This window comes from Rhinolophus sinicus, chromosome 14 (genome assembly GCF_057876585.1).
Source record: "Rhinolophus sinicus isolate RSI-liver-muscle chromosome 14, RSI-T2T, whole genome shotgun sequence".
NCBI classification, from domain to species: domain Eukaryota; kingdom Metazoa; phylum Chordata; class Mammalia; order Chiroptera; family Rhinolophidae; genus Rhinolophus; species Rhinolophus sinicus.
In genome coordinates this window covers 8033902-8060918 of record NC_142514.1, presented here as the reverse complement: position 1 = coordinate 8060918, position 27017 = coordinate 8033902, and the positions used below count along the sequence as shown (strand labels likewise).

The window sequence follows — 27017 nt, the reverse complement described above, 5'->3', positions numbered from 1 at the left end:
CACTGACTGGTTTACAGGGCTCTTAGAAACCTGGTGTATATCTGAACACAGGAAGGAAGTGTCGACATAAGAAACGTCCAAACCTGTGGAGAATTTTTGTGAATTTATTTGAGCCAAACTGAAGATAATCACTGGGAAGCAAAATCTCAACGGATTGAGGACATGTTCTGAGAATGGCAGTTTTGCCGTTTATTTTACATATTAGAATAAAAGGAGGAGACATGAAATCCATTGGTGGTAGATTAAAGGGGCGGGAGAAAGCAAAAAGGGGAGGGGGAAATCTCTGTGATTGGATAAAAAGTAAAATGGAGAGACATGTACTTCTGTTACATTGGTGGGTACAGGACAGTTAGTAATTAACATTTACAGCACATAGAGATGGTATGTCGGGAACAAGATAACAATGAGGGTATCTCTGGTCTCGTGCTCTGGTGTGGAGGGTGTGCCCTCAGGGGTCTGGAAAAGGAGACGACTCTGACATTTCAAAGGTATGTTATCTTAGATGCAAAAAGACAATGGACAGACTCACGTCAGATAAAGACTGACCTTTGTCAAGGAAGCTACAGGCCTAGGAGGGACTACCCGCCATGACCTGCTTTTAGTTAGGAATTTTTGTGTTCAGACGATATGGTTACTTTCAGTCTCTGAGTTTGTAAGGCCTCCCCTGAGCTTGTAGGGTTTAGTATGTGACCCCTTTTTCATCCACACTTACCCCCTTTGGTCATAAACCAATCTGAAGGCTGCGTTAATGACCAACTTAATGACCACGGGATAAGGTGGTCCCATGGTGCCAGGAAGGCTCATTCCTAGGACGTCTTAGTGTCGTCATTTGTCTTGCTGAAGTGGTGGACCACTGGGAATGAGGCAAGACCATAGTCTTAGATGGACGTCAAAGCTGAATTTTTCTCAAAAGGCAAAGGCAGGTAAATGGGAAGGTCTCCTGGGCCTTCATTAAGAAAACATGCTCTGGATAATTTTTAACCTGAAAACTATCGTGATCCAAATTTTGCTGTCTATCTCACTTTTCTGTATTTAGCATCTAATATAGCATTCACTTATAGTTTGAGGGTACATCTCTTCAGTTTTCACAATCTGACCATGAGATGGGTTCCCATTTACTGGTATTATTATTATTATTACTATTATTATTATTATTATTATTTTAATATGATCTCTCTACTTCCCATTGGAAGCATTCAAGTATCATTCATTATTAATCTAATTCCTGCTAGTTGCGCAATTGGGAACTGTAACTTTTAGGTTTAATTGGAGCCAAAGCTGTAAGAACATAATGGTGTAAATTATAATTACCAAGGTACCTCGGTTTTCAAACGTAACCCGTTCTGGAAGACCATTCGAGTTCTGAAATGTTCGAAAACAGCCGACAGCTAGGCCTCAGGATCTTGCACTCAGTGGAAGCCGAGTGACATGTTCGACTTCCAAGGTGTGTTTGGAAAACTGACATTTACTTCTAGGTTTACAGCATTTGTAAACCGAAATGTTTGTCGATGGAGACGTTTGAAAACTGAGGTACTACTGTACCATAAAAAAAATGTCCAGAAGCCAGGAGGACAGTAAGAGTTTCCTAAGTAAATTTCCTGTGCTTTAGCAGCCGTCAAACAGGGCCTTTTTTTTTTTTATAGCCCTTCAGCTTTTATCTGAATTAATATAGTTAATAGTCCTTGTTGGGTTAAGGGGTAAGCACATTCTCATAATAGGGTTCTAGCATTTACATATGAAATTCCTTTCTCAAGATTCCTTTTCCACTAACCTTCTACAACTTCTCTTACCCTTCTTAGTTTCTCTCTTTTTTACTCATTCAGAAATAACCTACTTATTAGGACAAAATATGTTCTTTTAATTTCTCTCAAAAACACACACATCCAGGGGCAGCTGGTTGGTTCAGTTGGTTAGAGTGCAGTGCTCGTAACTCCAATGTCACCTGTTCGATTCCCACATGGGCCAGCCAGCTGCGCCCTCCACAACTAGATTGAATACAACAACTTGACTTGGAGCTGATGGGTCTTGGGAAAACACACTGTTCCCCAATAAAAATTAAACACAAACAAACACACACACACATCCCTTTTCTTCCTTCTGCAATAACATTCGTTCTAAATTTCAAAAGAGAAACCATATAAGCAGTATTATTGATAAGACAAAAGTTATCTTATAGACCTTCAGCAATTATTAACAGTTGGGCTATATAAGAACAGCGTTTGAGAAAAGCCAAAGAACAAGTATGACTATTATTATGACTAATATTATTAGCAGACAGGTAAAGACAATCAAACAAATGGTTTTTAAGTTCAATGTCATTTTGTAGGTATACAGCCTTGTCTATGTCTTGTGATAGCTGTCTGCCTCTCATGTCATCAACTTCTTATCCTCAAGGAGTCTTTGATGTCCACTGTAGGCAGAGACAAGTGTCAGAGAGAGGGACAGAGCTCCATTTGCAGTTAGGTACCTTTCTTTATTTTTCATTTTTGATGAGAAATGTGAATCCTTGAATTAACACCTTTAGGTTTAGCTGCACGTGGATTAGTCAGTAATACCTGATAAGATCCCTTTGAATGAGGTTGGAGACAGTCTCTTAAATGACGTCTTTTCCAATGGACAAAATCTCCTGGTTGTAAGTTGTGGTCTTTGAAGTCTTTGTCTCCTGGGAGCACGCTGTGAAATAAATCCGATACTAATTTATCAATTTCTTTAAGCTGGTTAATGAGTCCTTGATAATAATAATGTAGAATGTCTCCTTTTTGTAAGGTTGGTTCATATGTCCCCTCATCCAGATACACAGGATGACCAGTGACTGTTTAATGAGGAAAAGGGTTATGTTTACCGAAAGGAGATCTCAGGTTGAGGAGCATGACAGGGAGAGCTTTTGGCTAAGGGAGATTAAAAGCTTCTGAAAATGCACCTAGTTGAGTTTTAATTGTACCATCTGTACGTTTTACCAATCCAGAGGGCTGGGGTGAGAAGCACAATAAAAATGCTGTGGAATAGGCCAAATATTACAAATAGATTGCATTAATTGCCCAGTGAAATGAGTCCGTCAATCACTAAGTAACTCAGAGGGAATTCCCCAACTGGAAATTATTTTTTTCCAATAATAATTTATCTACTGTTAAGGCTGTTGCTCTCCTGCAAGGAAATGCCTCAACCCAGTGAACAACCACAAATCACAACACATATTTGTACTTTTGAGATGGTGGCATTTGGATAAAATACAATTACGATACCTCAAATGGACCTAAAGGAAGTAGGAGATGTCCTTGGGATATTGGTGAATATTATGTAGAGGCAAAGTATTGTCAATAGTTATTTTAATAATAGTGGCTGACTTAATCGCATTGACAAACGTTCAGTCAGTCTCAAGATTAGTTTCTTCTCGTGGAGTTTCCTTTAAAATCATTATTTTCTCAATCAGTTCAGTGTCTGATTCATTTAGTTCTAAATATATTTCACCCTTCTTTGGAAAAGGATAGGTGGGCATCATTGGTTTCAAGAAAGCCTCACCCTGTCAGGTGAATTGGGGCAGATTTGACTAGTAAAAATATATGTTGCTCCATAGTGTTCCCTAGCTGGAAGGGAACAGGTTTTGATTTAAAAACAGACATTAGTTGATTAGATGTCCCTACCATTTGAGGGAGAGGACAATTTAATAATCGAATAGGGTTAAAAACAGGCAAAGTAGCCCCAGTTTCTACAAGGCCTCAGTGATTTCCCCTTTTATGGTAATTTCAACTTCTGTCACAGTCTGAGTAAGGAGAAGGGGGACAGCCCTACGCCTGCTTCTGTTTCTTTTCTTTTCTTAAATCCCATTTCAGTTTTTGTACAATCCCTCTTAAGGTGACCTGACTTTTTACATTAAGAACAGACTCTTCTCTTTCCTTATCTGAAAGCCTTCATTTAGACAGGGTCTGACCTGGCTGCTTAATTGCTGGAGCTGTAAGTTCATGATTTTTGGCAGCTTTGTCCTTTTCTCTCTTTGGAATCGTTTTAGATAGTTGATCAGTCAGAATTGCCCATTCGTTAGTGCATGTGGTCAGCCAGTTTATGTTTTTCATCAGTGACAAGCTCTTCATCTAGTCCTTCCAAAAATGCCAAATTTAGTAAAGGATGATTGTGATGCTCTTTAGAAGTGTCTGGAGACAGACCTGAGTATTGTTTGAGAGTTTTTTTGAAAAGTTCAAAGAAATCATTGCTGGATCTTGGTCCAGTCCATTTTCTAGGGAAAAATCTCAGGTACGGCTTGGTAAAGCCAGTAGGCTAATCCTATGCATTTTTCTCAGTCTGTCTTTTTTTTTTTTTCTTTTTTTCTTTTTGAGTTCTCTACAGGAGTTTCCTAGTACAACTTATTTAGCCATTCTGTTGCTTTGCTCTCAGAAACTAGTAGGTATATTCATTAGAATGGTTCAGAATAGCCAGGACCAGATGTTCTAACAGTTTTCTGGGTCCTGGGTCCTGGAGAGGGTTGGGGAAATCTTTAAGTAGATTCCTTAATTCTGTTCTATTCCAAGGAACGTACACTACTGCTCGTTCCTCTCTGCCTGAGAATGGCTTTTCTCCGAAGAGAGCTGCGAGAATTCTGTTTTTTCCTAGTCTATCCTGGTCTGGTTTTCTATTTTGAGTGTCCCCTAGATCAATAGAGAGCTGCAGTGGAGAAGGTGCAGAAGAGAGAGAGAAGAGGAGGGAGGAAAGGAGAGTAAGTCTGAACAACGAAGTATACAGCGGGGCAGTTGGAGAAGAGGGAAAAGTGGGGTGTTGGCATTCAGCAGCTTTGGAAACCTTCTTTGGTTCAGACACAGTCTCTAAAATGTTCTTATTAACTCCCTGGAGAGAAGATAGTCTCTCTGTGCTCTGTTTCAGAGGCTTCTAATTGCCAATTGAGGTAAACCTCACATTCATTCAGTTTGATCCTAGAGCTGGCTTTTTGCCCCCCTCTGATGCATGCAAAAAATTAATTTTACATGTCAAAAGAGCTCCATTTTGGCCATCTTAAGTTGATATTACTTCTAGTTAAATCTTCCCATTCCTAGGCCAGCCCAGTGGCTCAGGTGGTTGGAGCGCTGTGCTCTTAATGCCAAGGTCGCCGGTTTGAGTCCCACATGGGCCAGTGAGCTGCACCCTCTACAGCTAAGATTGTGAACAACGGCCCTCCCTGGAGCTGGGCTGCCGCGGGCTGCTGTGCTGCCATGGGCTACTGTGTGTGCCATGAGTGACCCGTGGCCACCGTGAGTGGCTGGCAGCCAGCGAGAGCTGCTGTGATCTGCTGTGAGCAGCTGCTGACGACTGGTGACCGACTGCCTCAGCTGGGGGGCCGCAAGGCTCATAATACCAGCATGGGCCAAGGAGCTGTGTCCTACACAACTAGACTGAGAAACAACGGCTTGAACCGGAGTGGGGAGAGGGCGGAGGAGGCAGAAGAAGGGGGGAAAAAAATCTTCCCATTTCTATAAGTACTTGCAAGTGAAGGCTCTCTACAAGTTGTACATCTGCAGGAGTATTAATGGGGGGCTGGGAACTCCTCAGCCTTGGAGGCATGATTTCCCATGCTAATTTTAGTTTTCTTTTGAGATCTACAGAGTCTGAACAAAGGGATATTGTATAGTAGGTTGACGTGTGCTGCTCATGGATCACCTCCCATATTGCTCCAACTGTCTTACGTGTCTTGGTTTCTCTCCCCGGCTGCCTAATACAACCATGAGGACTCAGAGCACTAGGTAACCAGCCTTTGTGTGCCCATCCCCAAACAAGCCAATTATTCAATTACAGTTGTGTTGGAATTCCCTATGGGGCTTTCTTGAGGGGGGTACCCTCAGACACCTCTACATAGATTCTTTGTCACCTAAGAACACTTGAAATTCAAGCTGGGGGCAGTAAATGCCCCTTACCTTTGAAGCCGAAAGAGTTCTGATTTTCATTTATCTAGTGAAAGGTTTTGTTCAGACTCTCAGTAAGCAATTTCAACTGAAAAGCCAAAATTAAAAACCAGACACCCATTTTTTTTTCTCTTGTCCCTGAGTTATCGCAACCCTTATCCTTAACCTGGGTTATCCCAATCCTTATCCTTTACTGCCACCTCAAGGTTTGCTTTTTATAATTTTTTAAAAAAACTTTTATTTATTTTAAGTGTGTTTTTCCAGGATCCATCAGCTCCAATTCAAGTAGTTGTTTCAATCTAGTTGTGGAGGGCGCAGCTCACAGTGGCTCATGTGGGGATCGAACTGGCGACCCTGGTGTTAGGAGAATCGTGCTCTAACCAACTGAGCTAATCGGCTGCCCCTTGTTTTTTTGGTTGTTTGTTCGTTCATTAGTTTTTTTAAGAACAGCTCAAATAACATCAGGGCTGCCTACCTTAAAACAGGTGAGGTCCAGAATTCCAAGAAAGACCCACCCAAGTTCACCTGATGCAAAGCAGGCAGTGGGTGAGGCACAAGGGGCCCCTGCTGGTACCTAGCACCAGGTCCCGCCACCCGTGGGAGGGTCCTGGGTCAGCGTCTTTGGAATCCTGCCGACTATGCCAAGTAAATGTCGATGTAAGAAACGTCCAAACCTGTAGAGAATTTTTGTGAGTTTATTTGAGCCAAATTGATGAGAACTGCAGGGAAGCAAAATCTCAATAGATTGAGAAAATGCTGTAGAGAATGGCAGTTTTGAAGTTTATATTGTACATTAGAATCAAAGGAGGAGACGTAAGGAGAGTTACATGAAATCAATTGGTGGTAGGTTAAGGAGGCAGAAGAAAGCAAAGCAGGGGAATCTCTGGGATTGGATAAAAAGTAGAACAGAGGGACACATACTGCTGTTACATTGGTGGGCACAGGACAGTTAGTCCTGTACTCACATTTACAGCACATAGACATGGTATGTGGGGAACAGAATAACAATGAGGGGTTCTCTGGTCTTGAGCTCTGGTGTGGAGGGTGTGCCCTGAGGGGTCCGGAAAAAAAAGATTATGCTGACATTTCAAAGGTATGTTATCTTAGATACAAAAAGACAATGGACAGGCTCACTTCAGGTAAAGACTGACCTTTGTCAAGGAAGCAATAGGCCTAGGATGAGACTCCCCATTATGGCTCACTTTTATTTTATTTATTGATTTATTTTTTTACTTCATGATTTTTTTTTTCTTTTTTGCTTTATATTATGTTTTGTTTTTTTGTTTTTTTTTCCATTAGTTCCAGGTGTACACCATAACTCACTTTGAGTCAGGAATTTTGATGTTCAGACCATCCTATGTGGTTACTTTCAGTCTCTGAGTTTGTAAGACCCACAGCGCAGGCCTTGCCTGAGCTTGGCAGATTTAGTATGTGGTGCCTTTTTTATCCACAGGGAGGCAAGAAGCTGGCTGTATAATCTAGACCAATGGCTTCACCTCTCTGGGCCTCAGGTTTTTTTTCTATTTAAACAAAGTAGTTGCAAAGTCCCCTTCATTCTTGTTTGTTTGTTTCTGAGGCTGAGAGCAGCAGAGCTGTCATGGTGACAGGGGCTAACCCAGGGAGCATGAAACTTAAAACTCACTTAGACAGAGGAGTGTGGGCCTGTGGGAGTGGCCGCTCTCAGGGCACAAGCGGACTCGTCTGCGGAACTGGGATGAAAATCAACGAGGGGGCCATGTGGTTCTAGAAGAAAAGAATTAACTATGCCCCTTGCCTCAGAGTCAGAGAGAGCAAAACAGGGTAGTAGGGTCCCTAAGAGCAGGAATCATCTGTTGCTAGTCATGAACAAACAGTATTTTAAATGATTTTCAAAAACATTTGGAGTTCTGTCCAAAAGCTTTGCCTCCTGCAAGAAAAATGATCCTAGTAAGATAAATGCAGTGGTTGCTGAGGAGGGATGACAAAGCTGTCAGTCATTCCCTAAGTGCTCTCACGCTGGGGACATTCCTGCCACTCCCCTTCCTTCTCTTAGGCCCCCCTGGGGGAAGGGGGCAAATCCTGACCCTCCCCACAACCCCTAACAGGCCATTGGGGGGATCTGCATTCTCTCCTTCACCTGCCACACCCCTGATGGATCCACAATTTCATTGGGAGGGGTCTATATCCCCTGGGGGTGCGAGGCGCCGTGGTTGGAGAAGAGCACATCAGCCTCAGAGGAATTACTCTGTGGATGGGGAAAGCTCTGGATGTTGGGATCATAGAATTAGAGATGGACGGATTAAAGTTGAACCTTGGTTGTGTTACTTTGCTGTGAGTTGAGACCAAATGGTTTAACCTGTTCTTGTCTCATGGCTGTGAGGTAGGGAGTCCTGTATTCCTAATTTCCTATTGTGGTCCCAGTGCTTAGACAGTGCTTGGCATACAGCAGGCACTCAATAAGTAGTTGAAGGGATGAATGAATGCCTTCTGGATGATCAGTTTCCTGCTCCCCAAAGTGGGTACAAGTGATTTCTTGGTGGAAAGTATATACAATAACTATATTGTATAGTTATTTATAGTAATAATAATAATAATGGCATGATTGCTAATTTGCATTGAGCATTTACTTTGTGCTAGGCCCTGTGATAAACACCTTACATATATTACTTCCTTAATCTTTCTCCATGAGATAGGTGCTGTTATAATAGATGAGGCAAAGAGAGACTCAAGTAGCTTGTCCATGGTATAGAGCTAGCATTCGGTTACCAATTGTTGCACAAATCACCCCAAAACTTACTGGCTTCAAACAACAACAACATTTTATTCTCTCTGATGATTTCTGTGGGTCAGGAGTTTGGGAAGGGCTTGTGTGCTTTCTGGCTCAGGGTCTTTCATGCCATTGCAGTCGGATGGTGGCTGGAGCTGGGACAGGTTGGGGCTGGCCACGCATTTCTCTCTTCATATGGCCTCAAGGCATCTCCAGGTGGGCTAGTTGGGCTTTCTTACAGCATGGTGGCCTCAGCGCTCCAATGCAAGTAAGTGTTCTGGTGAGCAGAGCAGAAGCTACTTCACTTTTTATGACCCAGTCTGAGATGTCACGGAGAATTACCTCTGCCATAGTCACAAGCTGGTCCAGATTAAAGGGGAGGGCCGCATTTTTTGATGGGAGGACAGTCAAAGACCCATTGCGGGAAGAGCACGTCGGTTGGGAGATCTTGCAGCCATCTTAGGAGATTCAATCTGTGACAGCTAGCCAGAGGCGGGACTACTGAAATTTGAACCCAAGAAGGCTGATTCCAGGCCCCAAACTCTGCCTCTATGCACAGTGTTGCCACATTAAAGGCTAAGTCCCCCAGAGACCTAAGGCATAAAGCTCAGGACACAGGACCCTGGACCAAAGACCCTTTGCAAATACAAGGTTGCTGTGTTCTTCCCTGTGGCCGCTGTAACAAAGCACCACAAACTGGTTGGCTTTAAACAACAGAAATGTATTGTCCCTCAGTTCTGGGAGCTGGAAGTCTGAGATTGAGGTGTCAGCAGGGCCATGCTCTCTCTGAAGGCTCTCAGGGAGAGTCTTACTTGCCTCTTCCAGCTTCTGGTGGTTGCTGGAAATCCTTGGCGTTTTTTGGCTTGCGGACACATCACTCCAATCTCTGCCTCCGTATTTATGTGGCTTTCTCCCTGTATGTCTGTGCCTCTCTCGTCTTCTTCTAAGGACACCAATCACATTGGATTTACAGCCCACCCTACTCCAATATGACCTCATCTTACTAATTGCATACTAATTGCAGTATGACCTCTGCAAAGAACCTATTTCCAAATAAGGTCACATTCGGAGGTCCTAGGTGGACATGAATTTTGGGAGATATTGTTCAATCCAGTACAATGCCCCTTTCTGACTTTCCTGTCACACCTGGCTACTTTCTCAGCCCCTCACATTGCTCCACACAGCCTTTTGAATTAGGGAACACAGCTCCAGGCCCCCAGCCATGTCCAGGAGGATGCGGCTAGCCTCAGAGGGCCTGGAACTCTGAGTCTATATGGGGATGGCTGACATCACTGGGAAGTAATGTCAGGGGACAAGAGCCAACCGGAGGGCCTTCGATGCCTCGCCAATGACCACCACCCCCCCACTTCCCGTGGTGGGGCTGTCACAGCGCCTACTTCCCGTACACCTGGCCCTGCTCTTGTCTCACCCTCCCGAAGCACAGAGTGTCCTCTCCTGGAACAGCTCTATTAATATCCCTCATGTGGATGTTCTGGGACAGCCATTCATGATCTCGTCCTCACGTGTGCCCCCCACTACCAGCCATTCATGAGTGTGACCCTCTAGGCTTGGCTGGCTCTTCCCTGTGTCCTGTGTCCTCTCTCTGTTTTCTGCTCTTTCCCTCCCTCTCTTTCTCCATCTCCAGAGTGTCTGTAGGATCTCAGCCAGTATGTGCTTGTTCTTCACAATGAGTTAGAGGCTGCTGTGATCATGTCATACGCTAAATGAGAAATATCTGGAGTTATGCACTTGGCAGCCCTTCCTGGGGACTGCAATGTGAAAGGCGGGTGTGCAAGCAGCAGTGGGAAGCCATTCCTTGCCCTGTGCGTAAGGACCACTCTTGCACAGGTGCCCCCACTACTTCCGCGAGGATCCCTGATTGCATTCTCCTCACCCTCATGACAAAGACTGTTGGAGGGCGACTCATTAACACAGAGACCCATGAACAAGCTCATGGCCTTTAATTCAGTAAATCTCATTCTTGAGCCTTTGTCTTGAGTAAAATATTAAAAACAGTTGTTCTCAACCAGGTGCAATTCCCCAGCCCCACCCCAGAGGACATTTGGCAATGTCTGGAGTCGTTTTTGGTTGTCACAATTTGGATGAGGGGGTAGAGGCCAGAGATGCTACTAAGTATCCTATAGTACACAGGACAATCCCCACAAAGATTTATCTGGTCCCAAATGTCTATAAGGTCAAGGTTGAGGAACCCTGATCTAAAAGGACAAAAAGCTTATGTATTTAAAGATTTTTATAGCAGCATTATTTAAACTAACAAAAAAAGCTAAGCACTATCTATCAAATTAGAAAATAATCAAATTAGCTCTTTCCGCCATCTTTCCATGCAGCCGCAATGGTGCTCACGGATGTCCTGGCCGATGTTCTCAAGAGCATCGACAATGCTGAGAAGAGAGGCAAACGCCATGTTCTCATCAGGCCGTGCTCCAAGGTCATCGTCCGGTTTCTAACAGTGACGATGAAGCACGGTTACATTGGCGAATTTGAAATCACTGATGATCACAGAGCGGGGAAAATTGTCCTGAACCTCATGGGCGGGTTAAACTAGTGTGGAGTCATCAGCCCCAGATTTGATGTGCAACTCAAAGATCTAGAAAAATGGCAGAAAAACCTGCTCCCGTCCGTCAATTTGGTTTCATTGTACTGACAATCTCAGAGGGCATCATGGACCATGAAGAAGCAAGACGAAAACACACAGGAGGGAAAATCCTGGGATTCTTTTTCTAGGGATGTAATACATAGGCGCAAATAAAATCCCTCAATGGACAGAAAAAAAAGAAAAGAAAGAAAATAATCAAATTAAGAACATTAAATTTAGTGGACTCTAAAATGACCATTTAAAAGGATAAATATGACAGTTCTTTAGCAATATTGAGAAGTATATTAAAATTATACATATGAATATTATATATAATTACATATATACACACACATATATCTATATACATATGCAGAGGGTGCCAAAAAAATGTATACACATTTTAAGAGATGTGATTGATGTAGCAGTAGTTCGCCGTAATCAGAAGTGTCTGGACACTGATGGTAACCACTCTGAGCACCTCTTGTAATTGCAGAAGTCAAATGTGACTATATATAGAGTATTACAATTTTAATACAGTTTTTTCTTTTCTTAAAATGTGCATACATTTTTTGATATTTAAATATATATGTGTATATATATATATATATATATATATATATATATGAATTCCTCAAATGATTGAACATAAAGTTACTATATGACCCACCAGTTCCACTCTTAGATATATACACAAGAGAGATGAAAATGTGTGTCCACACAAAAACTTGTACATGAATGTTAATAACAGTATTACCCATTATCAATGGAGGGATGGATAAACAAAATGTGCTATGTCCACACCGTGGAATATTAATTGGGCTATAAAAAGGAATGAAATACTGATACATAATGGTGCAACATGAATAAACCTTGAAACTATGCTGAGTGAAAGAAGCCAGACACAGAAGGGCACATATGATCCCATTTATATGAAATATCCAGAATAAGCATAGTTGGAAACCACTAGGAATTATGCCCAGGGAAAGGACCAGTAGCTCTATTACCATTCCTAAGGCCGAAGCATCATGAGACAGAGAGGGCTGGGGCAGAGCTGGCAGAAAAATACCCTGACTTCCCTCTATTCCCTTACTCCCTCGGATATTTTGCTGCTCCCCTACCATTGGTCGAATCCAACATGGAGCTGGAGAGCACACAAGCCAGTCTGTGTCAGCTGTAAAAGTCAGCCTCCTGAGTCACCGAGCAGAGTGGAGCAGCATGAAGGCTGGATCTACAGGGACAGACCAAAGATTCCAGCACAAAAGGCGTTTATCAGCTATGGAGGAAATGTGTCCATCCAATGGATTGAGTTAATACATCTAAACACGTAAGGTCAACCAAGAATGCAAGTAAAACCACACCTGACCCATACCTTCAACGTTACTAGGAGACAGAACGCAACAACCAACAAATCACCTGTGAGCTCCAAACATCAAATTCCAGCACAGCTACTTTGCCTTTGCAAGTCTGTGAGTGGGGGCACCAGGGGAGAGAGAAGTAAAAGATTCAGTAAGAAGAGGAGAAGAACAAAGGAAGAGGAGGAGGAAGGGGTAGGGAGAAGGAGAAAGCCGAGGTCGTGGACAATGTCTGTCCCCTACAGCTTATGTTCACCTACATGTCCACAGACTGAACACAGGTCTGGCACTTGGCAGTTCACAGCAGCAGCTATAGGGAAGGGGTTCAAATGTAGTTGGTGAAAGCTGGCAGCCTCAGTGAAGCCGTGCTTCTGGGAAAGACAAACAGTTGTAGTAGCTTCTTTCCAAGATGGTCGCCATCATTCCTTCCCTTTCTATGGATGCATGCCATTCTCCCATCATTCTAATTTGTTGGGACCGCTGTCACAAAGGACCACGGACTGGGGGCTTAAACAACAGAACGGTATTGTCTCACAGTTCTGGAGGCTACTGTCCAAGATCAAGGTGTCAGCAGGGTTGGTTCCTTCTGAAGGCTGTGAGGTAAAGATCTGTTCCAGGCCTTTCTCCTGGGCTTAGAGATGGCTGTCATCTCCCTATGTCTTTTTACATCTTCTTCCCTTTACACAGGTTTCTGTGTCCACATTTCCCCTTTTTGAAAGGGCATCATTCCTATTGGATTAGTGCTCACTCTAATGACCTCATTTTAAATTGCTTACCTCTGTGAAGACTCTATTCCCAGATAAGGTCACCTTTGGATGTGTTGAGGGTTAGGACTTTAATGTATAAATTTTGAGGGGACGAGATTCAATCCTTACTATCCACTGGGAGATGGAATCCATTTCTCTACCCCCTTATATCTGGGTGGGTCTATGACTGTTGTAACCAATAGAAAATTGGTTATGTAAGGATAATGAGGATGATGGACATTCTGTGCCAACTCTAGGCCTAGCCTAGAAGAGGACTGGCAGCTTCCACTTTCAGACCACTTGCTGTGGGGAAAGCCACTGCCACTGAGGGAGCTCAAGCTGGCCACACGAGGAGAGAGAGGGCATCAGCTAGCTTCCATTGTCCTAGCCGTTCCAGCCCAGATAATAGAGAGTGAAAGAAGTCTTCAGCCAACTCCAATCTCAGCCATCACCTGACGACAACCATATGAGGTGCCCCAAGTGACAGCAAGACAGCTGAGCCTCATCACCCCCGAGGACCATGAAACACAATAAAATGGTTGTTATTTTAAGGCCCTACGTTCTGGGGTAGTTTATTATGCAGCAAAAGATAACAAAACAATAGGGAAGAATGGATGCTCTTGGAGACATGGCAGTGAATAGAAAGAAGGAATGAAGGGGGTGCTCAGGGTTGAAGTGTATCCCCCCAAATTCATATTTTGAAGTCCCACTCCCTCCCCTCCAGTGCCTCAGGATGTGACTGTATTTGAAGATGGGGTCTTTAAAGAGGTAATTACATTAAAATGAGGTCACTAGGGTGGGCCTTAATCCAAAATGAGTGGTGTCCTTATACGAAGAGGAAATTACACACATAGAGGGCAGAGGGACGACCATGTGAGCACACAGGGTGTAGACAGCCATCTACAGCCAAAGAGAGAGAGGCCTTAGAAGGAACCGACTCTGCTGCCACCTTGATCTCAGATTTCCAGCCTCCAGAACTGTGAGAAAATTAATTTCCATTGTTGGAGCCACTCTGTCTGTGGTACTTTGCAATGGCAGCCCTAGCAAACTAGTACAGGGTGGGGGAAATGAAGAATCCTGAAGAAACTATAGAACAAAATACGCCCACCCCAGCCTTCCCCCTCCCCAACCCACTAACATCAGCCATTTTAAAACTCCACTACACTGACAGAAAAGGCTGTTCTTAAACCATATAATAGCCAGGAATATGAGAACTCAAACCTGCTTTATGCCATTTGTTTAAAAGCCTAGAATTAGAAAATTTAAAACTAAGGAGAAAAATGGACACAAAACAGGAAGAAATGCAGTGAAAGTTGCTTGAATTCAGGAAAGAAATTTTATGAATATAAAGACAAAATTATATTAGAAATGAAGAATAAATTACAAGGTGTCCAGGAGCAAATAGATTCAAATGACTATTTTGAAAGCACATTGAAGAAAGGAGAGAGAGAGACAGAGAGAATGAAACAAGGACGTAAAAAGGAAAAAGGTTGTTGAAATAAAGACAGGCAAAGAAAGTCCAACATAGAGATAATTGTCATTCCTGAAGAATAAAAATGAAACAATGTAATATGATTAATGTTTAAAACCATAACACAAGAAAATCATTCTGAAAGAAGAGAAAAATAAATTCCCAGAAAACTGAGAAATTGAGCTGAAACTATCAACTCCAGGACATACACTGATAAAATTATCATAAAAAATTTACCACGTCACCCTGGCTAAAAATAAAAAATCAAATCATTTATAAGGATAATAAATTATGCTATAATTAGACATCTGGAGAGCAACATATAAAGGAAGGTGACAACAGACAGCAATGTTTTCAAGACTCAAGGAAATAAAGTGTGAGTGAAAAACTCTAGTTAAGCTGTCCTTCAAATACCAAGCGTATTAAAGAACAGGTTTGAACTCAAGGAATACTGTTCCCAGGTGCCTTTTGGGAGAAATCTACTAGAAGATGAGCTTGACCCAACGACGAGGTAATTGGGAACATGTAGGTTAAGGGACTGATGGTGAACATTTAATATATTTACATGCAGAGCAAAACCTAGAACAAAGCTGAGGGTATGGGTGGAATAATAGTACCTATCGATAGAGAGAAAGGTTAAAATGTCAAAAGATACTACTTTGTACATGTCTATGCTCATTAATGTGAAAATCCATAATAGATCATATAGGGAAATTATTAGCGAAATATGGTTCACCAACAGGAACTGCCACTGAGTCAATGTGAAACTTAAACAGACCAATTTCCATAGAAGAGGCAGAAAACGTTTTCCACAAACTACCCCTGCAAAAATAAAACAAAAACAAACAAAAAAAAAACCAGTCCCAAATGGTTTCATGAGGAAATCCTACCACAACTTGAGCGTCAAGAAAATTAAGGAGTGTTCTTCAGTTTTTTATTGGTATACTTCACATCCCATATTTTAACTATACTTTTAGTATAGTCACAAGATTGTGCAGCTATCATGACTAAATCCGGAACGTTTTCATCACCCCAAAAAGAAACTCTGTACCCATTAGCAACCATTCCCCATCCCTCCTTTCCTTTCAGGCCCTGGCAAACACTAATCTACTATCTGTCTCTATGGATCTGTCTATTCTGGACATTTCATATAAATAGAATCACATAATATTGTGGTCTTTCGTGTCTGCTTCTTTCACTTTGCATAATGTTTTCAGGGTTCAAGTTTCATCCATGAAGTAGCCTGTATCAGTACTTTATATCCTTTTCATGACTAAATAATATTCCCTGACATGAATGTGCCATATTTTGTTTATCTATTCATCAGTTGATGGACATGTGAATTGTTTCCACTTTTTAGCTATGATAATGTTGCTATGAACATAGTTTTTATGATCCATTTTCATCTTTCTTGGGTATATACTAAGGAGTAGATTTACTGGGTCATATGGTAACTCTATGTTAAATTTTTTGAGTAGATTTACTGGGTCATATGGTAACTCTATGTTAAATTTTCTGTTTTCCAAAGTAGCTGTGCCATTTTGTATCCCCACCAGCAATGAACGAAGGTGCCAATTTCTCCACATCCCATCAACACTGTTTTTTATTATAGTCATCTTAGTGTGTAAATGGGTATCTCACTGTAGTTTTGATTTGCCTTTACCTAATAACTAACAATGTTGAACATCTTTTCATGTGTTTATCGGCCATTTGTGCAGCGTCCAGCACAGACAGGAGGGCTAGGCCTGAGGGGGAAGGGGGGGGATTAAGAACAACACAGAGACAGGAAAGTTGGGATCAGGAGGTCCACTGTGCACGGATGGCAGAGCAGTGGTGCAGTTTTTATTTTTCACACGGTTTATATACTGTCTAGAACAATTGTCTATTCAAGCAAGTATTAGTAGAATTTTCTGTTACGTGTATTTGCAAGTTTGTATGTCTGCGGCTGTGATTGTGCTATCTTGTTCTTTCTGGGGGAGGATGCTGAGGCGAGGCGGCCCTTGGAATGACCTCGCAGGCTGCAAGGACCTTGTCAGCTTACATCTTGCTCTCCACAATTTGTGTATCTCCTTTAAAGAAATGTCTATTCAAATCCTTTGCCCATTTAAAAAATTGAATTGTTTTTACTGTTTGTTCTTTATATATTCTGTACTGTTATCAGATATATGATTTGCGAATATTTTCAAATATGGATTGTCTTTTCATTTTCTTTTTTTTTTTTTAACTTTTTAAATTATTTTAAGTGTGTTTTTCCTGGACCCATCAGCTCCAAGTCAAGTAGTTGTTTCAATCTAGTTATGGAGGGTGCAGCTCACAGTGGCTCGTGTGGGGATCAAACCAGCAACCTTGTTGTTAAGAGCACCGCGCTCTAACCAACTGAGCTAAGCGGCTGCCCCACTTTTCATTTTCTGATAGTGAAACCAGAGGACTCCTGCTGGCTGCACGCTCGCTTCCACAGTACATATACTAAAATAGGATAAGTGTTCATTGTGAGAGCACTGCTGAGAAGGCGAACACCTTCAAAAATCGCCTGTAACATTTTCAGACCGGTTTAGAGTATTTAAGGGAAAATCTAGGCATGCCTCCAGAGGCTACAAGACAGGGTCAGCATGGAGGCTTCCCTCTGGCAACCTGGCTCTCAGATGGCGTCAGCAACCCCAGGAACAATGAGGGAAGTAGCCTGGAAAGAATGCTAGACCATAGAGATTGTGATCAATAAGCCTAAGGGCATTAATCTTAAATTTCAGGATAATTTTCTAAAACAGGGAACTGAATGGGACAGGAGACCTTTCGTGCTCAAGCCGCAGGGGGCATGACCTATTGTTAAGCTATAGATCAAGGAGAAGGTGAGGTCGGTTTTTGCCAGGCTTCTACTATGGGGGTCCCAACCAGGCCCGGCTTCAACTGTGTCCTCTGAGGCACAAGCATTCAATTTTCATGAAGTCTAACTTACCTATTTTTAATTCAGTTGTCTTTGCTTTAGGTGTCATATTTTGACTAATCCAGGAGAAAACAAACGTGGCAAAATATTTTTAAATGGTTTTATCCAAGTAAGAGGTATGTGACTTATTCTTGCAACTAAATTGGAAAGTAGTTCAAAATAAAAGGCGGCTGACCCCTAGAAAGCTTTTGGTACCTGGAAGTGTGGGTGTTACCTTGTGTGATGAGTCCTTTGTACGCACTGGTGCTCAGTTCCTACAGCCACCCTGCAAGGCAGACACTGACCTTTCGCTTATCTCACAATCAACTGAAACACTGCCTTCCTGTATGACCCTGGGCAGGGACCTTTATCTCTCCTGGCCTCTGTTTTCTCATCTGTAAAATAGGGAGAGGGACCAGAAGTCATGTTTTCCAGGATGAAAGCTGAGATGGGGTGGGGGAGACAGAAGAGAACTGAGGGGGGGTGGGGAAGGTCAGGCTAGTCTAACCAGAGTAGCTTGGAACTTCTCTCTCTCTTTCCTATGGAGCTTCTGTGTTAGATTTTGTTTATGTACAAGATTCTGCTGCTAAAACAAAGCAAAACAAGCACAGGGTGAAACTCTGTGCCTCTAAGTGATACAGGAGTTAGCATGTCCCTAGGTAGACAGTGAGGTCCCTGGTGGAATAAACAAAAGACAGCTATCCTAAAACTTCAGGTTTTGAAATCACTCCTTTACTCCAGGACATAATGTATCAAGGCCCTGAGATTAATCATAAAATTCCTTTTGGCCTGACAAACGGAGCAGATCTGATAAAGAGTAGGTTATTTTGCTAATTCCTTTAGGATGGGCAAGCAGAACAAACCTGGTAGACGAGTTTCATTAGAAGGTGCCAGTTCCCTTCTTCAAACCAGTTCCCTTCTCCAAACAGCTCCCCTTCCCCAAACAAAGGAAGGTATGAAAATAGGAGCTTTTGCCTCAGTCATGGGCACCCCCATTGGGGACCCCCTCCCGCTCGAGAGCTGCAACCTCTTCTCCTGCCTCTAATAAACTATCCTGTTTTAAAAACTTTTTGCCTCTCCTTGGTCCATGTTTCCATTCTTCGGCTTCACAAGACACGATCCCGGCCCACACCCAGAAACTGCCGGCAGATCCAACATCACCTACATCATAAGGGCTCTTTCATCCTTCCTAAAATCCTGTTCGTGGGGTTGACCTGATCTGGGATCAATTTTAAGGGAGGGATGAGCTTAGACTGCATCCTGCTCTTTATTCAGCTCTTAATCCATGACGTTTCCTCTGCCCAGTGGGCCTGGGACCATGTCCCAGGCAAGAAGGAGACTGCAGAACGACCCTTTACCTTCCAAGAGCTGACAGTCTGTGGGAAAAGCAACCTGCAGCCTGAACTGATATGACAACAGAAAGGGTGCCGAGTACCAAGTAGAAATTAAGCCGCTTGACTATAAAACTTTCAGAGGATGGCCACGTGCAAAAGGCGCTACCCAGGGACAAGGGCCAAAGCTACGCTGCACGAGTTCGTTTAATGCATGTCTGGTGGTGAAGAAGTCAGGTCCTCACGTGAAAGCTCTCCTGGGAAAGGGTCCGTACACTTTCCCAAAAGGAGAAGACGGAGGCTCCAAGTCCCATCAGTCAAGAATCTACTGCTGAATCACAGGTGGAGAGCTAAGAGGAAACGCCAAAAGAGCCTCCAAGATTTCTGAGAGCTCGGTTCTTGCCAGGTCATGTCCCAAGCGCTGTATGCAAGTTAATTCCTTTAATCCTCACAAAGACCATATTTTTTCATTTTACAGATAGAAAAAGAGGGGCACAGGCCGGCGGTTCAGTGACTTGCCCCAGACAGCACAGCTGGGACCTGGGCGCTCTTAGCACCCAGGGAGGGTTGGTGCTGGAAACCTCACCCTTTCCTTAGCCCCACCTAGGCATTGGCAGGGGAGACTGGGGGCGCAGGGGGTGCACTTGCACAGAGCTGGAAGCTCAGTGATGGAGGCCTGGCTGGGATGGGAAGTTCGGCAGAGCCTGTGCTCTTTTCCCTGACACTAAAACTGGAGGGCAACCGAGTCCGGGGCTCGTGCTGCCTGCTGCTCAGCCAATAGACAGACACAGAAGTTGGGTTATAGGATTACCGTTTATCGTCTGAGCACCGGTGATGTGAGAAGGCAGCAGGTGAGCACCGTTGAACACCATTAAAAACTGCCCGTAATTTTTTCAGACCGGCTTAGGGTATTTAAGGGAAAATCTAGGCATTCCTCCAGAGGCTACAAGACAGGGTCAGCATGGAGCCTTCCCTCTGGCAACCTGGCTCTCAGGTGGCGTCAGCAACTCCAGGAACAATGACGGGAGTAGCCTGGAAAGAATGCTAGACCACAGAGATTGTGATCAATAAGCCTCAGGATATTAATCAGAAGTTTCAGGGTAATTTTCTAAAACAGGGAACTGGGACAGGGGACATTCTGAACTGAAGCCGCAGGGGGGATGACCTATTGTTAAATGATAGATCGAGGAAAAGGTGAGGTGGGGAACGTTGGGAGGCCTGTACTATGGGGAGGGGGTCCCAAATGGGCCCTGCTTCGATAGGGAAGGAGGGACTGGGGTGGGGGACAGACGTGGGTTGGGGAGCCTGCGGAGCAATGACTACGAGGAGTGTGGGGACACACCCGGGCCAGCGTGGCTGCAGCGGTTGCGTTCAGTGATTAGCCACGCGGCCTGGGGGTCGGCGTTGTCAGGTTCCATCCTCTGTGCCAAGGGCTGCACTGCTCCATCCTGGGTGGCCACTGCTGGGCTTCGGTGCCCTTGAAGGCAGGCGGCCCAGGAGTGGGGGGGGGGGGTGGCCGCCGCCGAGGGTGGGGGTGGGGGGCCGGGACCTACACAGCAAAGGCGCTGTATCAGTGGTCCTGTCATGGGGGGGAAGGGGCATGTGATTGCGTCTGATTTTCTTCCTACACTGTATGTTCCTCAAAGGCGCGATTTGCCTCTCCCAGTGTGTATTCCTACCTCCCAACAGAAAGCTTAGTTTTACTTGCACAGGCCCATTTCATCCTCACAGTAGCCCTGTTCGGTGGACATGAAGAAACATCAGGCAAGACAAATCAACTGCCGAGGTCACAGAAGTAGCAGAAGGTGGAGGTGGCATTGGATTCAGAGTCTGGACTCCAGACCACTGGGACCCCAGGCCTTCAATGAAGTCTTGTTGCATAAATTAAGCGTCTCCTCTCTTTCTCAGTAGCCAGCACCTAGCACCCAGCACCCAGGGTTTGACGTTGGTGAGAACCACCATGCCACTATAGCCACCTTTACTGTGGACTTACTAGTGCCAGGTACTGTATCCTGCATTTACATATACTGCATGAGTTTTGTATTGCTGCTAAAACAAATGACCACAAACCTAGTGGCTTAAAGGTAACGCACATTTAGGGGCTGCCGGATAGCTCAGTTGGTTAGGGTGCATGCTGTTAACAACAAGGTTGCCGGTTCGATTCCCTCATGGGGTGGTGAGCTGCACCCCCTGCAACTAGATTGAAAATGGCGACTGAACTTGGAGCTGAGCTGCGCCCTCCACAACTAGATTGAAGGACAAAAACTTGGAGCTGATGGGCCCTGGAAAAAACACACTGTTACCCAATAAAAAAAAAATAATAAAAAAAAAATGATCACACACATTTATTTTCTTATAGTCCTGGAGATCAGAAGTCTGAAATATATCTCATTGGGCTAAAATCAAGGTGTCAGCAGGCAGGTCTGTGTTCATTCTGGAGGCTCTAGGGAAGACTCCATTTCTTTGCCTTTTTCCAGCTTCTAGAGGCCAACTACATTCCTAGAGTGTGGCCCTTTCCTCCATCCTCAAAACCATCCTCAAAAAGGCCAGCAGTGTAGTATCTTCTCTCCTCTCTGACCTGTTTCCATCCTTCCATTTTCTCTCTCTTACCCTGACCCTCCTGGTTCCCTCTTATAAGGACTCCTGTGATTACATTAGGTCGTCCTGGATAATCCAGGATAGTCTCCCCAAATCCAGACCCTTCATGTAATCACATGTGCAAAGCCCCCTTTGCCATGTTAAGTAACATATTCACAGATTCTGGGGATTAAGACACAGACATCTTTGGGGTGCTGTTATGCAGCCTGCCACATATATCATCTCATTAATCCTTAGGTGTCAATACCGTGACACACATGGTATAATTAACTCCATTTAATAGAAGTGGAAAGTGCATGGCATACAGTAGACACTCAATAAATGTTTGTGGGGCATGATCTGGTGTGAATGCTGATTGATACTATGTCATCCTGCCCTATGCATTCAGTCTTGTTTCTTCTCTAAAGTCTCCCATATCTTGTCCACTGGGGCAGGTAGCAACTGTCAGAGTACTTAGCACTTAGTTGTTTCCTTTTGGGTGACTGTTTCCCCAGTGAGATCACAGTACAAGGACAAAATCTCACACTCATTCTGAATTCTTTTTCCACACTGCCTTGGGCTTTTGCAGACATCATTTTCTCCCGTTGAACGCCTACAAGGAGGGAGCATATGTCCATTTTGCAGAAGAGCAAAGCGAGGCTCAGCTTAGATGCAGTCAGTTCTTGATAGGGGCTGGTTGAATGACTCTTGTCTTGCCCCAAACCCTTGACCTCATGCCACCCAGCATGAGGGACTCCACACCCTTGGCAGCCCCCAACCCTTTGACTCAGCTCTGCACTTGACTGGATTTTGTTCTCTCTCACTGCCACTAAGTCTTTGGATAGTCTTCCTGTGGTATGTATGTGTATGTACACACACACACACACACACACACACACACACACACACACACACTGCCCCAGACCCCAGAATCTTCCCAGGATTGGCATCTTTACATGCCCTTCCCCTATCTTCATCTGCAAAATTCTCAACTTTACCATAAGCATGCACAGCCGCCAGACTTACATACCCTCACAGCGCAGCTCCCTGTAACTTGAGAGATGACAACTCATTAATCTAATTTTCCTTTTAGTAGAAGCATCTTGCAATCTCCCTGGTAGTGATTAAGAGCTTCAGGTCTGAAACCAGACTGCCTGGGTTGAAATCTAGGCTTCACCACTTGTTAATTGTGTGACCCTAAGAAAGTAAATTAATTTCTCTGAGCTCAGTTTCCTCATCTGAAACATGAGGAAAAATAACAGTATTTTTCTCACTCCATACCTGGCAGATGCTGATTTTTTTAAAAAAGATTTTATTGGGGAAAGGGAACAGGACTTTATTGGGGAACACTGTGTACTTCCAGACCTTTTTTCCAAGTCAAGTTGTTGTCCTTTCAATCTTAGTTGTGGAGGGCGCAGCTCAGCTCCAGGTCCAGTTGCCATTTTCTAGTTGCAGGGGGCACAGTCCACCATCCCTTGCTGGACTCGAGGAGTTGAACTGGCAGCCTTGTGGTTGAGAGCCCACTGGCCCATGTGGGAATTGAACCGGCAGCCCTCGGAGTTAGGAGCATGGAGTTCTAACTGCCTGAGACACCGGGCTGGCCCCTGATTTTTTTTTTTTTTTTAAGGCAAAATTTGCTTAGCGGTCCTGGCTTCTGCCCCTTATTGTCCCTTCCTCCACTTCTGTCATGGTCAATCTCTCTTCCTGAACAACACTGCTCCCTCATCCTACTGCTTGTTAACACAAGTTATCTGGAAGGGGTGGTGACATCGGTCATGCATACTTTCAGGGGATTTAATCTGTGTCTCTTCCCAGAGCCATTATTTTTTTTGGAGCCTCATTTGTAATCACAGATGGGAGGTCCAGACCATCTGCTAATAGGAATTAGATCATGGATGAGCAGATGAAGAAGGCCTGGGGGAGGGCACTCCTCACACCTCTAGGGCCCCACCAAATAGATAAGCATCTTCCAGTCATCCTTGCTTTTCCCGTCATATGTTGGCTTGGTGATGGAGAGGAGGTGTTGGCACCTGGAGGAGATTTGATAGAAGGCATTCCTGGATGACTTCATCTCTGGGCCTTGCCTCTCAAAATTCCAGCCAAATCAGCTCTACCCTTTAAGGGATGAAAGCCGGGTCAGCATTCCAGAAAGTCCTTGTCATACCCAGGCTTTTAATCAGGTGACATTGGAGAATTAGCATCCTAGTGCAGGGGTTGTGGGAGGGTGGGGTGGGGTCTTGCCCCTGACCCACACTTGTCTTTCTGGCTAGACTGTGTTGAAGGGAGCAAGACCTTTTGCGTTGAGTTTGCTCAGGGAGATCAGAACCACGGACAGCGGTCAGGGCACAGGGAGACCCGGCAGGGTGCAGAGAGCCAGGAGTGCGGAGTTTACAGGCTGGTGAGAGAATTTGCGAAGAGAGAGAAGACGCTCTGCGGTGGTGGGAGCTGGCTGAGGCTGTTCTCACTCTGCGTCACCCCACCCGCCCCGCACTTGCATCGGGCCTCCATAAGCTGGAGTTTTCCTGTCCCTCTCCAGGAATGGTTGGGGGTGGGGAGGAAAAAGAAAGCGCTGCTCTAAGGCCCTTGGGATTTTTGCAGGAAAGGAGGAAGCAGGAGACGAGGGACCCGTTGGCGTTTCCCGCGTGCTCCCGCCTCCTGCCCGGCCCATTTCTACACAAGGCCTGCTCTTCCCAGGCTCTATCCCGAGGAGTACAGGTCGAAGGCACTGAAGGGTGCATTCCCCCGCCCTGACCTCAGCCCGAGCGAATGCGGGCGATAAATCTAGATAACTCTGGAGGGCAGGGCCAGCCAGGATCCCGGGCCCAGGATAAAAGGCTGTGGGCACCCAAGGATCCAGAAGAGCACCCGTGGGCCGCGAGGAGGTGAGACGTGAACCCAGACGCAGCAGCAGCAACCTCCGCCTCTCCAACCACATGGACCCCCAGATGGCGCTACCCCGGGCGCTCCTGCTTCTCCTGCTCTTGCACCTCTCACCGCCAGGAGGTCGTTCCCACCCTATGGGTGGTCCAGGCCCTGCCATGGAACTGTCCAAAGTACAGGTGAGCACTGCTAGACTGCATAAACCCCTCGGGCCTGGAGGGCCAGGCAGCAGCAGTGAACGGGTCTCCTCCTACTGTCACAAGCGGTCTTCACCCTTCCTCGGGAATCAGAAAGTGGTGAGACTGGGAGCCAGGCGGTCGGTTCACTAGGGAGCCATCAAAGGTGGTTGGGCTCAGGTTCGGGCTCCCAAACCTCAGGCATCCCCACCCACCGCAAAAACTACTGGGCCATCTGCAGGACAAGGTTTCAGAGCAGCAGGAAGAGCAGATGGCCCCAAAGCCCCACCAGCAGGACAGTCGTTCTGTAGAAGACTGGGAGGCCAAACGGGCAGATTCCATTGGCAGCCTTGGGCCCAGCGACTTCCAGGCCAAGCAGAAACGACAAGTCCCCACGATAAGGCCTGGCTTCGGCTGCTTTGGGCAGAAGATGGATCGCATCAACTCCATCAGTCGCCTGGGCTGCAATGGTGAGCTCCCTCCCTGCCACCTTGGCCACACCCACCCTCATTCCTGGGTGTTCCACCATGAGAGTCCCTTCTGGGTTTGTTGCCTCTGGGGACCACACTCTGAGAAAGGGACACCTGGACATTGCTCCCTCTTGCTGACAGTTCTCAGGGCCAAGGAGTGCCTTTCTGGAAATATTCAATGTTACCAAGCCCATGAGACCCACCCATTCAATCCTCCTCCTGTACCTGTTATCAAAAGGTCCAAATTACTTTAGGGTGCCATCCAGCATGTCTGGCAGCTCCTCCTGGAAGCAGAAAGAGCCCTAGACATTTTCCTTCTTTTTTTTTTTTTTTTTTTTTAAAGATTTTATTGGGGAAGGGGAACAGGACTTTATTGGGGAACAGTGTGTACTTCCAGGACTTTTTCAAGTCAAGTTGTTTGTTGTCCTTTCAATCTTAGTTGTGGAGGGCACAGCTCAGCTCCAGGTCGAGTTGCCGCTGTTAGTTGCAGGGGGCGCAGCCCACCATCTCTTGGATGGGAGTTGAACCGTCAACCTTGTGGTTGAGAGCCAACCAACTGAGCCATCCGGCCACCCAGGAGCTGAGCGGAAGCTCATTGACTTCATTCTAGTTGCAGAGGGTGCAGCTCACTGGCCCATGTGGGAATCGAACCTGCAGCCCTGTTGCCCAGAGCTCACGCTCTAACCAACTGAGCCACCCATCTGCCCCCACATTTTCCTTCTGGTTTCCTATTAACTGTCTATGGCTGCAAAGGCAGAGGGCAGGATCATCAGGGTGGCCATAATCCTATTGACAGATGAGGAAACTGAGGCACTGAGAGATGAATTATTGCAAATTTTCAAATATCTAGATCAGCCGAGGTTGGGGAGCTGTGGCAGGGATGGCACACAGTGAGGGGAAGCTCAGAGCCTGCCTCACTCTCCCACCCTGACACCATCATCACCCTCCTTCTCCGCCCCCACAGTGGTGGAAGATTAAGAGGAAATCCTGGCGGCAGATACTGGCACTTGATTCGTCATCAACTCTGGTCTCCTTTGAAGCAACTCCTGCTTACTTTTTTAAAAAATATTTATTTGATTGTTTTATGTAATTCAGTTTTCACTTTTGAGCACAAATTTTCCATGGTGAGATAAAATCAACATTAAAGCTTTTTCTTTTGAAACAGTTTTGTCTTTGTGCATTCAAAATAATGCATCATTTCAAAAAAGAAACCCCAAACTCTGTGTTTTTTTGGAGGTCCCAAAAGTGTCTTAACGACGGGGTAGGGACATGGTCTCAAGGGCTGGTCAAACAAGGGTGGAGTGGGGAGGGGGCTTTCTTTTTTTTTTTTTTTTTAAGGGTTTTTCATGTTCTGAAATGTCTAGAAATACCTCAAGCATTTCAGACACTTCCCAGAAACTGCTTTTCAAAGCCCGGCAGTTTCTCCCTGAGAGAGGAATGGTGCCTGATGTATCTGTGCAACGTGAGCGTGTGTGTCAGTGTTTGCCCGACTCCTCTTTCCTCTGCCTGCAATTCCATTAGAATTCCACTCTCCCTGGTGTTTGTTGTTTCCAGAAGGTCTAACCTAAAATCTCAGAGACTGGGGGCAGTGTGTGTGTGCATGCGCGTGTGAATGTATACACACACACACACACACACACACACACAAACACACGCGCACACCACTAGCTCATTTGCATTCCTGAAGGGGGGCGGGGAGTGAGCCCCTTATCCTGACGCAAACCTCAGCTTCAAGCCTTCAATTCCTGATGTCATCCTGAAAGGAGCTTTCAAAACCTGAGTTTGATAGCATTTTCATTTCCCAAGCCCATAAGATTAGAAGTGTCTGACAAGAGGCCCAGCAGTTCAGGGTGCCCCTTCCCTG

General features: G+C 45.0%; 1 protein-coding gene and 1 pseudogene across 2 annotated transcripts; both read left to right on the top strand.

The window, feature by feature from the left end:
- Window positions 1–218: 218 nt before the first annotated feature.
- LOC148755317 (small ribosomal subunit protein uS8 pseudogene) lies at window positions 219–11731 on the top strand (annotated as a pseudogene). Its single transcript, XR_016018537.1, has 2 exons — window positions 219–488; window positions 10980–11731. The product of XR_016018537.1 is annotated as a small ribosomal subunit protein uS8 pseudogene (transcript).
- Window positions 11732–23152: 11421 nt separating this feature from the next.
- NPPB (natriuretic peptide B) lies at window positions 23153–26330 on the top strand. Its single transcript, XM_019756323.3, has 3 exons — window positions 23153–24686; window positions 24925–25153; window positions 26118–26330. Exons 1-3 carry the CDS (start codon window positions 24561–24563, stop codon window positions 26129–26131), a joined length of 369 nt encoding a protein of 122 aa, XP_019611882.3. The 5' UTR covers window positions 23153–24560; the 3' UTR covers window positions 26132–26330.
- Window positions 26331–27017: the final 687 nt, after the last annotated feature.